At 58.1% G+C, this 12,443-nt stretch overlaps 1 protein-coding gene across 8 annotated transcripts; it reads right to left on the reverse strand.

Moving 5' to 3' along the window:
* Position 1: 1 nt before the first annotated feature.
* On the reverse strand, positions 2-11,859 carry PCIF1 (phosphorylated CTD interacting factor 1). 8 transcript variants are annotated; one of them, XM_040248231.1, is made up of 18 exons: positions 11,062-11,159; positions 9,847-9,907; positions 9,157-9,333; positions 7,669-7,811; positions 7,454-7,578; positions 6,183-6,320; positions 5,912-6,042; positions 5,634-5,788; positions 4,813-4,960; positions 4,635-4,718; positions 4,276-4,375; positions 3,081-3,243; positions 2,069-2,241; positions 1,861-1,947; positions 1,598-1,782; positions 867-960; positions 591-766; positions 2-506 (listed from the first exon to the last, which is right to left on the reverse strand). In XM_040248231.1, the coding sequence occupies exons 4-18, from the start codon at positions 7,790-7,792 to the stop codon at positions 281-283; spliced, it is 2,109 nt and encodes a 702-aa protein (XP_040104165.1). In that variant the 5' UTR covers positions 7,793-7,811; positions 9,157-9,333; positions 9,847-9,907; positions 11,062-11,159; the 3' UTR covers positions 2-280. The 8 variants fall into 8 exon arrangements, with proteins under 8 accessions (XP_040104165.1, XP_040104166.1, XP_040104159.1 ...); XM_040248232.1 differs by lacking the exon at positions 11,062-11,159 and adding an exon at positions 10,438-10,503; XM_040248225.1 differs by having other exon boundaries at positions 1,598-1,947; positions 11,062-11,859.
* Between the last annotated feature and the right edge of the window lie 584 nt (positions 11,860-12,443).

Raw genomic sequence — 12,443 nt, forward strand, 5'->3', positions numbered from 1 at the left:
AGGGGTTTCTGTATTTCCTTTTACAAATGAAACAAGGTGGCAACAGGATGGGGTGAGGGAAGGGAGGGCGGGCAGGACGGGGCCTATTTACAGGGGGCCTGGAGTGAGCGTGAGGCGGGGAGCTGGGGGGACGTGGGCAGGGAGGGGGCACCCTGGCAGAACCACGTCTTCCTATGTCATCGGTGGCCGCCTCAGGAGGCAGGTCCCGGGGTCCACTCTGCCCCCAGAGCCCCAGCAGTTCACAGCAGCACCCAGGAGCTCCTCCTCCCTGCAGGCTGTGTTAAGTGGAGTGCGGCTCTCGGCTCGGGCCCTGCTCCCGGCCTGAGTCCCGGTCCTTGGCCTCTGAGGATGCGGAGCCGCTGGAGCTATGGCTGCGGCCCGACTGCCGGCAGGCGGTGCTCAGCTCTTGCAGCCGCTCAGGCGTGGGCCCCCACTTGGCGAAGCCGGGCTCATTCTGCAGGAAGAGCACAGCCGTGTTGTGGACGGCCTTGTAGTGCATTTCCTCCCTGCGGGCAAAAGCGGTGGCTCAAGGCAGGGCCTGGCCGGGTGAGCCCAGCCCGGCCCCCCTGCCCCAGGCCCCCAGCACCCACTTCTTGCAGACGTGCTGGGAGCCGCTGCGGTACTCGTGCTCGAAGGCAGGCAGAACCAGCTGGTGGCGCTTGAAGCGGCTCTGCTCCATGCGGGTGAGCGCTGGGGTTGGGGGCTCCCGCCATTCGGGGATGAACACGATGAAGGACAGGGGCTCTGGCGAGCTCTCGAGCAGTTTCTGTGGGAAGGGTCCCAGGGAGGGTATCAGGGGCTTGCACTCCCGGCCACTGGCCCTCTGGCTTTGCCAGCCAAGCTCCCACACCCAGTCACACACCCACCTCGAAGTGAGAGACCATGGCGTCCATGAGCTCCTCACAAAAGGGAGGGTTGGCTTCGAAGGAACCGCTCAGCGGGGAGAAGTCCAGGCAGGGCCTGGGGGAAGAGGCGAGAGTGTAGGTCCCACCAGGACCCAGCCCCTCCACCAAGAACAGGTGCCACCCCTACCACAGGCAGCCCTTTGGAGAAAGGAATCTGGTCAGGCCAGGACCCAAGGGCCACCCTTGGTTTGTCCTGGGACAAGAGGTGACCCACTCGGTTGAACGGCTGAGGACAGAGAGGCTCAGGCTTGGAGGCCAAGTCCACGGAGCTGGTTAGGAGAGGATGTGGGGCCCAAACCCAGTGGTGACCAGTCTGCCCTCCCGCTGGCCTGGCTGCCTCCGTGCCCACCCATCCTCTCACTGTGGGACCTGGTGCTCCGCCTCCCGACCCAGGATAGTTTACTGAGCGCCACTGGCTGGGTCAGGGCTGGCATAGGTTCCCAGACCTGCAGCAGCGCGTCCACGGCCACAGGGCTGGTGACGGGGGAGGCAGGGACTCCACCCAAAACTGCCTAGGCCTGAAGCCCCCCAGCATCGGGAAGCAGCTGACCCAGGTGGGCTCTGTAACCGCCCAGGCCCGAAGCCCCCCCAGGCCCGAAGCCCCCTAGCATCGGGAAGCAGCTGACCCCGGTGGGCTGTGTGCCTTGGAGGACGCTACCCAGGCAGGAGGCCCAGCAGCATGGGGCACTCACCCGCGGGAGCCGAAGTAGCCGTCTGTGTCGGGAAAGGCGGAGCAGTACTGACGGAAGTAGCAGTTGAGGGGTGAGGCGAAGCACTCAAAGCTGACTCCGAAGAGTCGGTGCAGTGCCTCGAAGACGTGCACTGGCAGCGAGCCCTGCAGGCCTGTGCCCTCGTAGAGACCCACGCCGAACATCATCTGCGGAGCGGCTGGCTCAGCCTCGGGCAGCCTCCCCGCCCTCCGGGTCAGCCCGCCCCCAGCCGCCCCGGCCAGTACCTGGTACCGGCGGAGCAGACACCAGACCCGGGGCAGGAATCTCTCGAAGGCGGAGTCGTCGATGCAGCTGTAGCGGTAAAGGAGCCACTGGGGGGCAGAAAGCAGTGGGCTTCAACTGCAGCCCGCCCACCGCCCCCGCAGCAGAGCCCAGCCGAGAGAGGGCTGGCCCGCGCTCCCTCCTGGGGCCGCCCCCCACCGTTGCTCTTACCAGCTTGCTGAAGTAGTTGCGGCTGACCTTGACCATCTCGCCCTTGTAGCGGACGCAGACCACGCTGTTCTCCACGTGCATCTCCACGCTGGGCACGGGGGGCGCGGGCACGGCCAGCCGCACTGGGTAGCAGTACACCAGGCGGGGCTCCACCTCGGGCGCCTCCACCTCCTCTGCGGGCAGAAGCACGGGGCGGGCCATCACCCTGACAGCCCTGGGCCCACCCCGGGCCAGGCACTTCCCACATGCGTCCCAGTGACCAGGAGAGGTAAGTACCATCCTGGGGAGGAGTGAACTGCAGCTCAGGGACGTGATGTGACATGAAAGTCACTCAGTCGTGTCCGACTCTTTGCGACCCCATGGACTATAGAGTCCATGTAACTCTCTAGGCCACAATACTGGAGTGGGTCGCCTTTCCCTTCTCCAGAGGATCTTCCGAACCCAGGGATTGAACCCAGGTCTCCCGCATTGCGGCGGATTCTTTACCAGCTGAGCCACAAGGGAAGCCCAACAGCAGCTCAAATGGTTCAGTAACTGAGGAGACAGCTAGGCAACCGGCAGGAGCAAGAAGCGGGGGTCCACATTAACACGCTCTGAACCCACTCAGGCCACCATGCCCTGGGGCATGGTGGGCAAGCTGGGGGTTTGCTGCCATGGAGAAGTATGAGAACTACACTGCCTGCCTGTAACAGTCACGAGACTGCGTGGGGCTCTTCTGGGGCCCAGCACTTGGAGGTCCCCAAATCTTCACATGCTCCTGTGGCTAGGTGTCACCCCTCAGTGGGGCTTACAGAGGACGTATGTGAAGGCAGGCCGCCTACCTCTCTCCCTGTCTGTCTCTCGCACCTCCAGCCCTCCCTTTCTCACCACTTCTGTTTCCCAGAGGGCGTGGAAACCCCAGAGCCAAAGGTCACAGCAGGTCCCACTGCTGGGAGAAACGGGCCTCCCCAAACCAGTCTGTGGCCTTGAAACTCAGCCTTACTTGTCCCTTCTGTACCACCTGGCGCCCTACCTGGGATGTTGTTTTCCTTGAGGATGGCAAGGTGCTTCTCTCGGATCCGTTTGACATACTCCAGGGAGATGTGGTAGATCTTGCTGCAGATGCCTTCCACGGAGTCCTTGGCTGCGGCCGAGACGTGGGGGCCACACTGCCTCCGCAGGTGTTCCAGGCGGTCCTGGGGGAGAGAGACTCCTCGTCAGGCTCTGAGGGCTGGCGCGGGAGGGCTGTCAGATCCCAACTGTCCTCGTCCTGAAACAGGCTCTGCTACTTACTGGCTGTGTCACTTGGACAAATCCCTTGGCATCACTGAATCTTATTCCTCAACAGTTAAGGGAACACAAAATACTTACCTAACAAGGCAGTTTGAATATTAAATGCAGTCATTCCTATTAAGGATCTGCCACGCCCTTGGAATACAGTTACGTATCTAATAAAAGCCAGCACTTACTGCTGGGGTTACACTAGGGCAAATCTCTTGATACTTGCTGGGGAAACAGACAAACCAGGCATAATCCCTGCTTACAAGGCATCTGCAGTTTATGGGGAGAATGGCTGTTGTAAAACAGGGGCTCTCTGGGCACTGCAGATTTGGATTTGAGCCTTCAGCGATTTGTAAGGTTAACTGTAGGCCTTTGTAATTATGCTGAATTGCACATGTCAAAGTGATGGGTGAAAACGAGTCACTCTTGCTAGTGAGGTCACCTACCTTTATCACTCTCTACGTGTCAAGTACACAGTTACTATCGTGAAGTGCGAAACCTTGTCTCTTGTGAAAAATGGTCCTGAAAAGAAAGCCCATTGCTAGTGCTGGTGGAGAGTTGAAGAGTGATGGGTTTGGGCCAGAAAACAGAATTGTTTTGGACTCGTTAAAGTGGGCGGTTAAATCTGGTGGTAGCTCTGAACTGCAGTAGGGCCACACACTCCAAGCAAAGGCAGTCTGTCCATCTGTTTTCCAAAAATCTAAAGGGAGGTGTTGAACATTCATTAAGTTGAAAAGGCACCTACTTATGGTGTGTGGCCAAGCACAGGATTCCAGTAAGAACCGTTAACAGAAGTGTTCTTTGGGAGAAAGCCAGGAGCTCAGAGGAACAGCTCCACAGACATGAATTGGGGGCCTGATGAGTGTCAAAGGTCGGCCAAATGCACAGGAGGCGGCTGCCGTGGGGGCCCGCCTGGCCGCAGTGGCCTTCCACCCAGGGCTGCTCACCATGTAGTCCTCCTTGGAGGCAGAGTGGTCCTTCCGCAGCCAGCTGAAGGTATCCTCCACGTTCCACTTGACCACCTTCCTGCTGTCAGGAGACGCACTCCTGCCAGTTGAGGGTGCATAAAAAGGGGCTGCTGTTAGCACCCGCTGGCCCCTCCTTCCTTCTCCCATTCCGCTGCCACTGGCGTTTGGGCATCAACACCCAGGCTGACAGTGCAACCCTTGCTGTCTGAGGGAGCAGGCCCCTCTCCAGCCACCAGGTGTCATGACCAGGCCCCGGGGGTGGCCAGAAGGCCCAGGCCCTTCCCTCATGCTGGCCGGAGCCCCGTCACACTGGGTCAGGAGACAAGAGCCAAACAAACCTGGACTCGATGAGCCGCCTGGCTGCCTCTGCGTACTTGAAGAGCAGACGCTTGGCCTCCTCCCGGAACTTGATTCGGGATAACCTGGGTCAGAGAGCAGGGAGAGTGAGCCTGCCTACCCTGGCCTGGGCACACACACCAAGAGGCTGGGGTCGGCTGGCCTGGCCGGGGGCCGTACCTGATGGGAATGTCGTTCATGATTTCGCGAAACATGGAAGGTGACACCACTGGTTCACAGTTGCTTGGCAACAGGGGGTCAGAGCCTTTGTCCACGACCTTGCGCTCCAGCATCCAGCGGTTGAAGGATTCCCGGGGGGGCTCAATGCCTGTGGGACAGGACAGCAGATCAAAGTCTGGATTCAGTCAGCAGGCTCCACGGGGCAGCACTGGAGGCGTGGTGTGGGTACCAGAGGTGCCACAGTAAACAAGGGACAGCCCCCGCTATGTCAGGAGCTCAATCCCAGGCAACATCTCCCGAAGGGTATTCTGAGAACTGCTAGTTCCATAAAAGGCACAAGGGTAACAACGAGGGGATGGATGGATTCCGTATCTCAGCCAAGTTTAAGCAGGCTTATTTATTAATAAAAGCTACAGTTTACTAAGCACTTACTCCCTGGAGTAACTGTGTGAGGGGTAGGAGCTCGGCTTTTTATGCCCTTTAACAGATACATAAAAAGGCTGCAAACAGTGTCTGGCAGATAGCAAGCACTGCCAAGTGTTAATGACTGTTTTCTGTTGTTCGGGTGTTGCTAATGCTAGGTAGGCACCCTTATGTAGGCACTGTTACTACCGCTACCTTAGAGGTGAGAAGACTCGAGTGCAGAGAGGTTGTTCAATAAGCCCAGAGTCACAGAGCAGCAGTTACTGGAGCTGGGACCCCTCCAGAACACAGGCGTAGCCCCCGGGCTCCACGGTGCCACTCCCCAAGCCCCACTGGCTAAGCCCCAGCTCCAGCTCATGGTGGGCGCACACAAGACAGGTGGGCCCGGGAGGCAGTACCCTCTCGCTGCTGGCACAGCTCCCGGTAGTGCTGCCGGAGCTTCAGGATGAGCTGGGAGCGGAGCAGCTCCACCTCGGGGTGTGGAGGCAGCACCTCTGAAGGCCCCCGATGCTTGATGACCGCGTTGGTCTGAATGTCCAGATCCCAGTATACCCTGGGGGCACAGACAGAGCAATGAGGAGGCGGACGCCCTGCCTGCTCCCTCCTCGGCAACCCCCCACCCACACACAGTCCTGGGCAAGCCAGCCATCCAGGATGGCCAGCAGCAAGGACTCACTCTGTGGGTCGGAGGAGAGCTGCCTGCTGTTTATCTTCAGGGGACGTGCCCCAGATCTTCAGTGTTGGGGTTCCTGGGATGCTGGGGGAGCTGGGGACTGACGGGCCCGTGGGCGTCATGGGGATTTCAATCTGGAGCAAGAATCAAAGGTCTGAGGTCAGGGGAGCTGGCTGGGATCCACCGCTGTGAGCCCCACCTCCCGACTGACTGCCGACACTCAGGGCACAGGGGCCCTGCCGCTGCCTGCCCGCCCCATTCTGCCTACACTCACCTTGGGCTTCTTCACGCCATTGCCGCTGGGCTGCTCTTCCGAGAGCTGCCGCTTTCGGGGCTTGTTCTCAGCCAGGGGGGTTTCCACCAAGCTTGAGTCTTGAGGCAGGGGGGTCGCGTTCAGCCCTAAAGGGTCCGACTGGTGGAGGGAGACCAGCATTGCTGCAACCAGGGCCAGCGGCTTAAGAGCCCCAGTACTGCGAGTCCCGGCCCCGCCCCTCCTCCTCCTCCTTGAAGAGCACAGGGGCTGGGGTGCAGGACCAACATGGCTCCGCCCCTACAACCGTGCGCCCCAGGCCAGGGCCTTCTAAGGTGGGCCCTGCTGAGCCCTGCCTCACCTCTGGAAGCGTGATTTAAGGGGTCAATGCATGTGACCAGTTTAAAACGACACCTGGCATAAGAACCAGTATGGGGGGATTCCCTCACGGTCCAGTGGCTAGAACTCTGTGCTTTCACTGCTGAGGATGAGGGTTTGATCTTGTCGGGGAACTAAAGATCCTGCAGGCTGAACAGCACGGCCAGAAAGAACCAGAACGACAGGAATAAAGGGGAAACTTAAACACTTGGAACTCCTGTGGTGACACTGAGAGGATGACCGTGACGGTGGGCAGGGTGCAAGTCCTGCTCTGCCTCTTACTGCCTTGAGGTCTTGGGCCAGTCCCTTCCCCTCTCGGAGCCTCAGTGTCTTCATCTGCAAAATGGGGTTGGACTGCCCAGAAAACAAAGTCTCCAAGTGACAGGGACCCAGACAGACAGCCTGCACCCCACACGTCATCACGTCAACATGGGCACCCAGACAGTGCTGCTCACCGCTTCCCACTTTCACTCAGTTAACCTCACCTTACACGCTGGTTCTCCAGGGAGCCTTCCCTGTACCCCCACATTCCCTAGACCCACTCGGCACCCCTGCTAGGCTACGACCCTGTTCTTCCTGCAGGTGCTACACTGTAATCCCGGGCACCCCCAGCAGACAAGGGCAGGACCAGATCTACCTTGCTCACGACTGCATCCCAGGCACAGTGCCCAACGTGCAACCCAAGTTCAACACCACCCACTCGTAGAATCATCCTATGTCAGACAGTCTCTGCTACTGGAGGACAGCTTCCAGGCGGGCAAGACTGTGTGTCTGTCTTGCTGGGCACTGTGTCCCCTGGCCCTGACACAGCGTCAGGTGAGTTAACAGCTGCTCAGGGTACATTTGGGGAAGGCCCAGATGCCAGAAGCTGCTGAGACACCACCCCCCGCCAGCCCCGTCCCGAGGCTGGCACTCACAATCACGTCGTGCTGGCCAAGCACGGGCATCTCCCACAGGGACTGGTTGGTGAATCGGTTGAAGTAGTAGGGACGGTTCTCCCTTCGGCTCCAGCACTTCTCCCAGCCTGCGTGCACCAGCTCCTCTGCAAACAAGCACGGAACCCAGCCAGGGTCACAGCTGCTCCTGGGCACCCTGCCGACCCCACTGCCCTGCCACGGCCCCTCCCCGGTACCTGGGAGGTCCTGCACCAGGCGGATGGGCTTTGGAGAACAGGGCTGGCTCTGACTGGAGGTGCTGGGGGAGTGACTCAACAAGGATGCTTCCTCCCGGGGGCTGCCGTGATTCTCATTGGCCATCTCAGCACCCACACCGGACCTGCCACACAGAGGACTGAAAGGTGTCAGGGCCAGCAGGGCGTGGAGGTCAATCACCCCCACCCCGCTTCCTGCAACTGCACCCGAATTACAATCCACCAAGGGCCCCAGTGACCACCTACACGTGTGAAGCCAATCCAGTCCCATACTGGAGGGCCAGCCTGCTGCCACAGGAGCCCTCAGGCCTAAGTTGCTGTTCCCTCAACTGTCAAATGGGGGCGCTCCTGATGTTCTTTTGGCCTGGAATACTCTTCCCCCATCTATGACTCTGCCTGGCAGGAACCCTTCCTTGGTTCCCTTCCCCAGGCTAGGCGGTCAGAGCCCCTCCCTAGGATTGTAGCACTCAAATCTTCTGGTCCATCAACTCAGTTTGCCCCGCTCCATTAGACTGTCAGAACTCCCAGGCCTCAGAAGTGAATCCAGTTTGGCTCTCTGGCGCTCAGCATGGTACCAAGGACCAGCAGAGCTGTATTCATTCTGCCAATGTTTACAAAGCACCAAGAGTGGCAGACAAGCTGAAATAGGGTCTGTGCCTGAGAAAGTTGTTGCCATAAGCAGCAGCAGTAACTGCTCCTCTTCCCTTTTCCTATCCAGTAAAATCTAACTGGAACACAGCCCAGCGCAGGAAAGAGTATGGCCTCGAATTAGATGCCTCCTCCTAACTATAGAGCAGGAAGGTATCTGTTGCTAAAAGAACCAGGAAGGCTGGAAGGAACACTGAGTTCAGTCCTTCATAATCCCCAGGTGAAAATTTACTTTAAACACCCACAGGAGGGTCAGCTCCTTCTGATTAACATTCCTTATTACCCCACCCAAAGCACACTGGCACAAGCCTCAGTGGCCAAAGTGGTTCCCAACCCGGCTGTCAGACTCCTAGGGGGGCCGCTGAGATCAGGCTGACGCTCTTAAAGTTTCAGTGTCGTAACACCCACAAGAAATCAAACGTTTACCCACAAAAAGATCCCAAAGGCATAGTTAAACACTGGTTTTTCTCTGCTGCTGAAAGTTTATCAATTCATTGTGGTTGCATTGATTATTTCATGATGATCAGAAGCTCTGATGTTGACAACAGCATAGCAATCATTGGGTGGTGGTTTTTATTGTACATTCAGTCATAGACATCATTGTTAATTTGGAAAAGGCGAAGTGGTCACTTCATCTGTATGGTTTGGCAGATAAAAATGCAGGGAGCAAGAGAACACACAACAAAAGGGGGCCAGGATAACAAAAAGGCTTGGAACCACCGACCAAGGGAAGCTGCCTTGGTTCTCTGGGGAAAAGGATGCCCTGTGCCTCAGGGCTGACCCCCACGTCTCAAGGCTGAATAAGGTCCCTCTTTCTCTCACCCTCTGGGGTCTGCAACGCTAGCATGAGAGGGTTTTCTTCTCCGGCCAGATGGACTCCCACGTCACCAGGTCCCACAGAGGAAGTGGGAGGGGTGCCTGCAGGAAAGCACAGCGCAGGAGGATGGGCTGGTCAGCAGTGGAGTGGACGGGGGCCCAGGGGATTCCTTGCATCAGCAACTGCAGAGCAAAGAGAAGAAAAGAGTCGCAGACCTATGAAATGCTGTAGAACAGGGACAATGGCACGGGAGGCAAGGAGAGAGCACGTTGGGAGCCCCCAGGACAGGGCAGGACACACTGTGGGAGACATGGGGATTCAGGGGATGAAAACAGCGTTTCTCAAGCTTCCCAACAACCAACAGGTTCACCTTCACAGACTTGCAGCCCACACAGTCCCCCAGGGCCGAGCTGAGGAGGGCCCTGAGCCTGCTTTAATGCTCTGCTCTGACGGTTGTCACATTTTTAATATTTAACAAAGGGCCTGTGCTTTCATTTGGACACTTGACGCCACAAATTGTAAGCTGATCTGGCCAACCACAGTACTGAGACTAAAGTAAACATACATATCACAGATCAGGGGTGGGCACAGCCCCAAGCCACCTACAGTGAGTGAAAAAACATTTCTTTGAATCAGGTCTTTAATTCTAAAGACAATAAAACATGCAAATGCATTAAACAACAGAGCGTGTTCACCTTTATTGAAATATTTTTCCTCGAGCAATACTGTGTGATACTGGTGCACCAGGTAGGTCAACTATGCAGAGAAGGAACAAGCAGTTTAGTGGCCTCACCGTTTAGTGAGGCCGAACCATGACACAGCAGTGTTTCCGAAACGAGCTGTGCACCACAAACATCAGGGAACTTGTTTAAAAAACCCTCAGATTCCTGTCCGTCACTCCACATCGTAGAGAAACGGGGAGAGGAGGTACACAAGTATCCGTATTTTTCACACACCCTCCCAAGAGTGGGGTTGGGAAACCGGATGACTAATTTTCTCACTTTATACCACTTCAAATCTTCACCAATTTTGCTATGATTAAAAAGCTTTTTAATTTCCCAGGTGATCTGGATACAGCAGGTCGGTGGCTAAAACACCAGCTCTGGGTTTGGACAGACCCCGGTTCCACATGCTTCTGCCATTTTCCGACTTCTAACAAGAATCATTCGGCCTCTACAGTCTCAATGCGTAGAGCCTAGAACATTGTACACTCTCAGTAGGAAATAACTGCTATTACTAAAAGAATGTTTTTATTTATCCTGTGGCTTCCCGACCCCCACGCATACCGCAGTTCAACAGTGCCCAGCAGCTTAAGGATAAACTGTATCTGCGCAACCAGAGGAACCCACCAGAAGGAAAAAATAAAAAAGACTCCGACTCCAGGACTGGAGGAGGATGGGGCGGGATCATTCAGTAACGCACCAATCAAAATCCTCCGACCCAGTAGGGCGGAGTCAAAGGGTTCCCGAAGTGCGCAGGCGCGGGGGGCGCGCGAAGGAGGGGGTGGCCCGACTCCCAGCGCGCGCGCACTTTCCCCCTACCCTCCAGCGGGGGCGGGCTGTTTGGCGCGCGCGCGCCGGCCCATCTCCCGGGCTCCGCCCCCCGCCCCGCCGCGCGCTCCCGCCCCCGGGCTGAGGCGACTCAGAGTCGGAGCCCGACACAAAGGCGGTGGCGGCGGCGGCAGCGGAGGGGCCCTAGAGGCCGCTCCGCCCGCGCTCTCCGGACCCAACTCGCTCATCCAGGCCACCGGCTCGGCCGCCCACCCGTGGGCCTAAGATGGCGGCGGCGGCAGAGACAGGACAAGCGGTAGCCCGGAGCGGAAAGCGCCGGAGGGGCCACCGCCGCCTGGCTTCGGAACCCCAGACCCTGGCGCGGCTCGCGGCGGGACCATGGCTTCCTGGGGCTCTTACCTGCCCGCAGCGGACTCGAGGGGACGCGGTTACACGTTCTGCTCGACCGCCCGTTTTGCCGCCTCCGCCTCGCCCTCCCCAACGCCGCTGCCGCCATCTTGTGTCCCGGGCCGGGACTCCGCGCTGCGCATGCGCTGGTACCGCCTCTGAGGGACTCCGCCGCTGTCGCGCCGCCATCTTGAGTGTGGCAGGACCGGCCGGCTCCTTAGACCCCGCTTGCTTTGGGCCCCCTCCCTTTCTCCCTCGTCCTTCCCTGCTGTTCCAGACAGGTCTAAGGGGCGGGAGGCAGCTTTGCAGGCCCTAGGGTGTGGACTGAGGAACGAACCCACAAGCACGCTCCCTGCCTCAGTTTCCCCCGCGAGCACACCCGCCCGGAGTAAGGGTGGGGGGGTGTTCCCCTAGGATTTGGGTGGGCGGTGCGGCTGCAAGGTCGAACTGAGTGTGCGCACCAGGGGGCGCGGGGCGGGTTTGAAACCTGCGGGGACTCGGCTCAGACGCCCACCCGGGGGCGGAGGCCTGGTGACGTAAGTTCTGGATGCTCGGAGGACCTGGGTCCTAGCTCCCGGGCAGCTCGGGTACTTTACGGCAGTCGCTTGTCCTCTGGACGTGAGTCCAGGATGTTTTCCAACCACTTCTCGTATGCAGGCTGCATGCACATCGAACTTTCTCCCCTAATGAGGCTGCACAAGTTCTAAGAACGTAGTAGAAGAAATTCAAATAAGCCCTGAGAGACTTAGAATAAAGATGGCTTTTGCCAAAGTTGGAAAATTGTAAACCAAATGCATCAGAGGACTTTCCAACACTTGATATCGGTGGTTGCTAGTTGCAGTGCAAAACCTCGCTGAGTACTCAATCCTGCCACAAAAGTTAGCCCAGCAGGAGGCTGGCAATCGCTAGGTGCCCAAGGCTGGCTGCCTGCGGGGTTCTTTGGTAGGGGCGGGCCGAAGACACTAGCTCCACCTCCGTCTGGCCTCCTCTGGAAGCTGACCTTCCAGTCATAGTTTAGGAAGATGGGCTTGCCACCTGCTGTGACTTCCACTTCCCACGTGGAGCCTCAGCCTGAGCTGAGCTATGGCTTGTATCGGTGGTGCCTGGTCCCAGCAGCTTGGTGGGATTGGAGCGTGCTAAGTCGCTTAAGTCGTGTATGACTGTGACCCCATGGACTGTAGCCCGCCAGGGTCCTCTGTCCCTGGGATTCTCTAGGCAAGAATACTGGAGTGGTTGCTGTCCCCTCTTATAGGGGATCTTCCCGACCCGGGGATCGAACCCCCATCTTTTATGACTTCTGCGCTGGTGGGCAGGTTTGTGTTTTTCCTTTACCACTAGCGCCCCCTGGGAGTGCCAACAAACCAGAGACAGTACTGTAACGAATAATTAAGAAC

Source organism: Oryx dammah, unplaced genomic scaffold (assembly GCF_014754425.2).
Source record: "Oryx dammah isolate SB20612 unplaced genomic scaffold, SCBI_Odam_1.1 HiC_scaffold_10, whole genome shotgun sequence".
Taxonomy (NCBI): domain Eukaryota; kingdom Metazoa; phylum Chordata; class Mammalia; order Artiodactyla; family Bovidae; genus Oryx; species Oryx dammah.

What these genes read in the sequence shown, in the direction of transcription:
- PCIF1 (XM_040248229.1), bottom strand. Translation starts at nt 7,792, where the DNA reads ATGGCCAATGAGAATCACGGCAGCCCCCGGGAGGAAGCATCCTTGTTG. An exon ending in ATGGCGTGAAGAAGCCCAAG is followed by an intron (nt 6,043 to 6,182) that starts GTGAGTGTAGGC and finishes TTCTTGCTCCAG; the next exon opens with ATTGAAATCCCCATGACGCC. An exon ending in GGCTACTTCGGCTCCCGCGG is followed by an intron (nt 961 to 1,597) that starts GTGAGTGCCCCA and finishes CTCTTCCCCCAG; the next exon opens with GCCCTGCCTGGACTTCTCCC.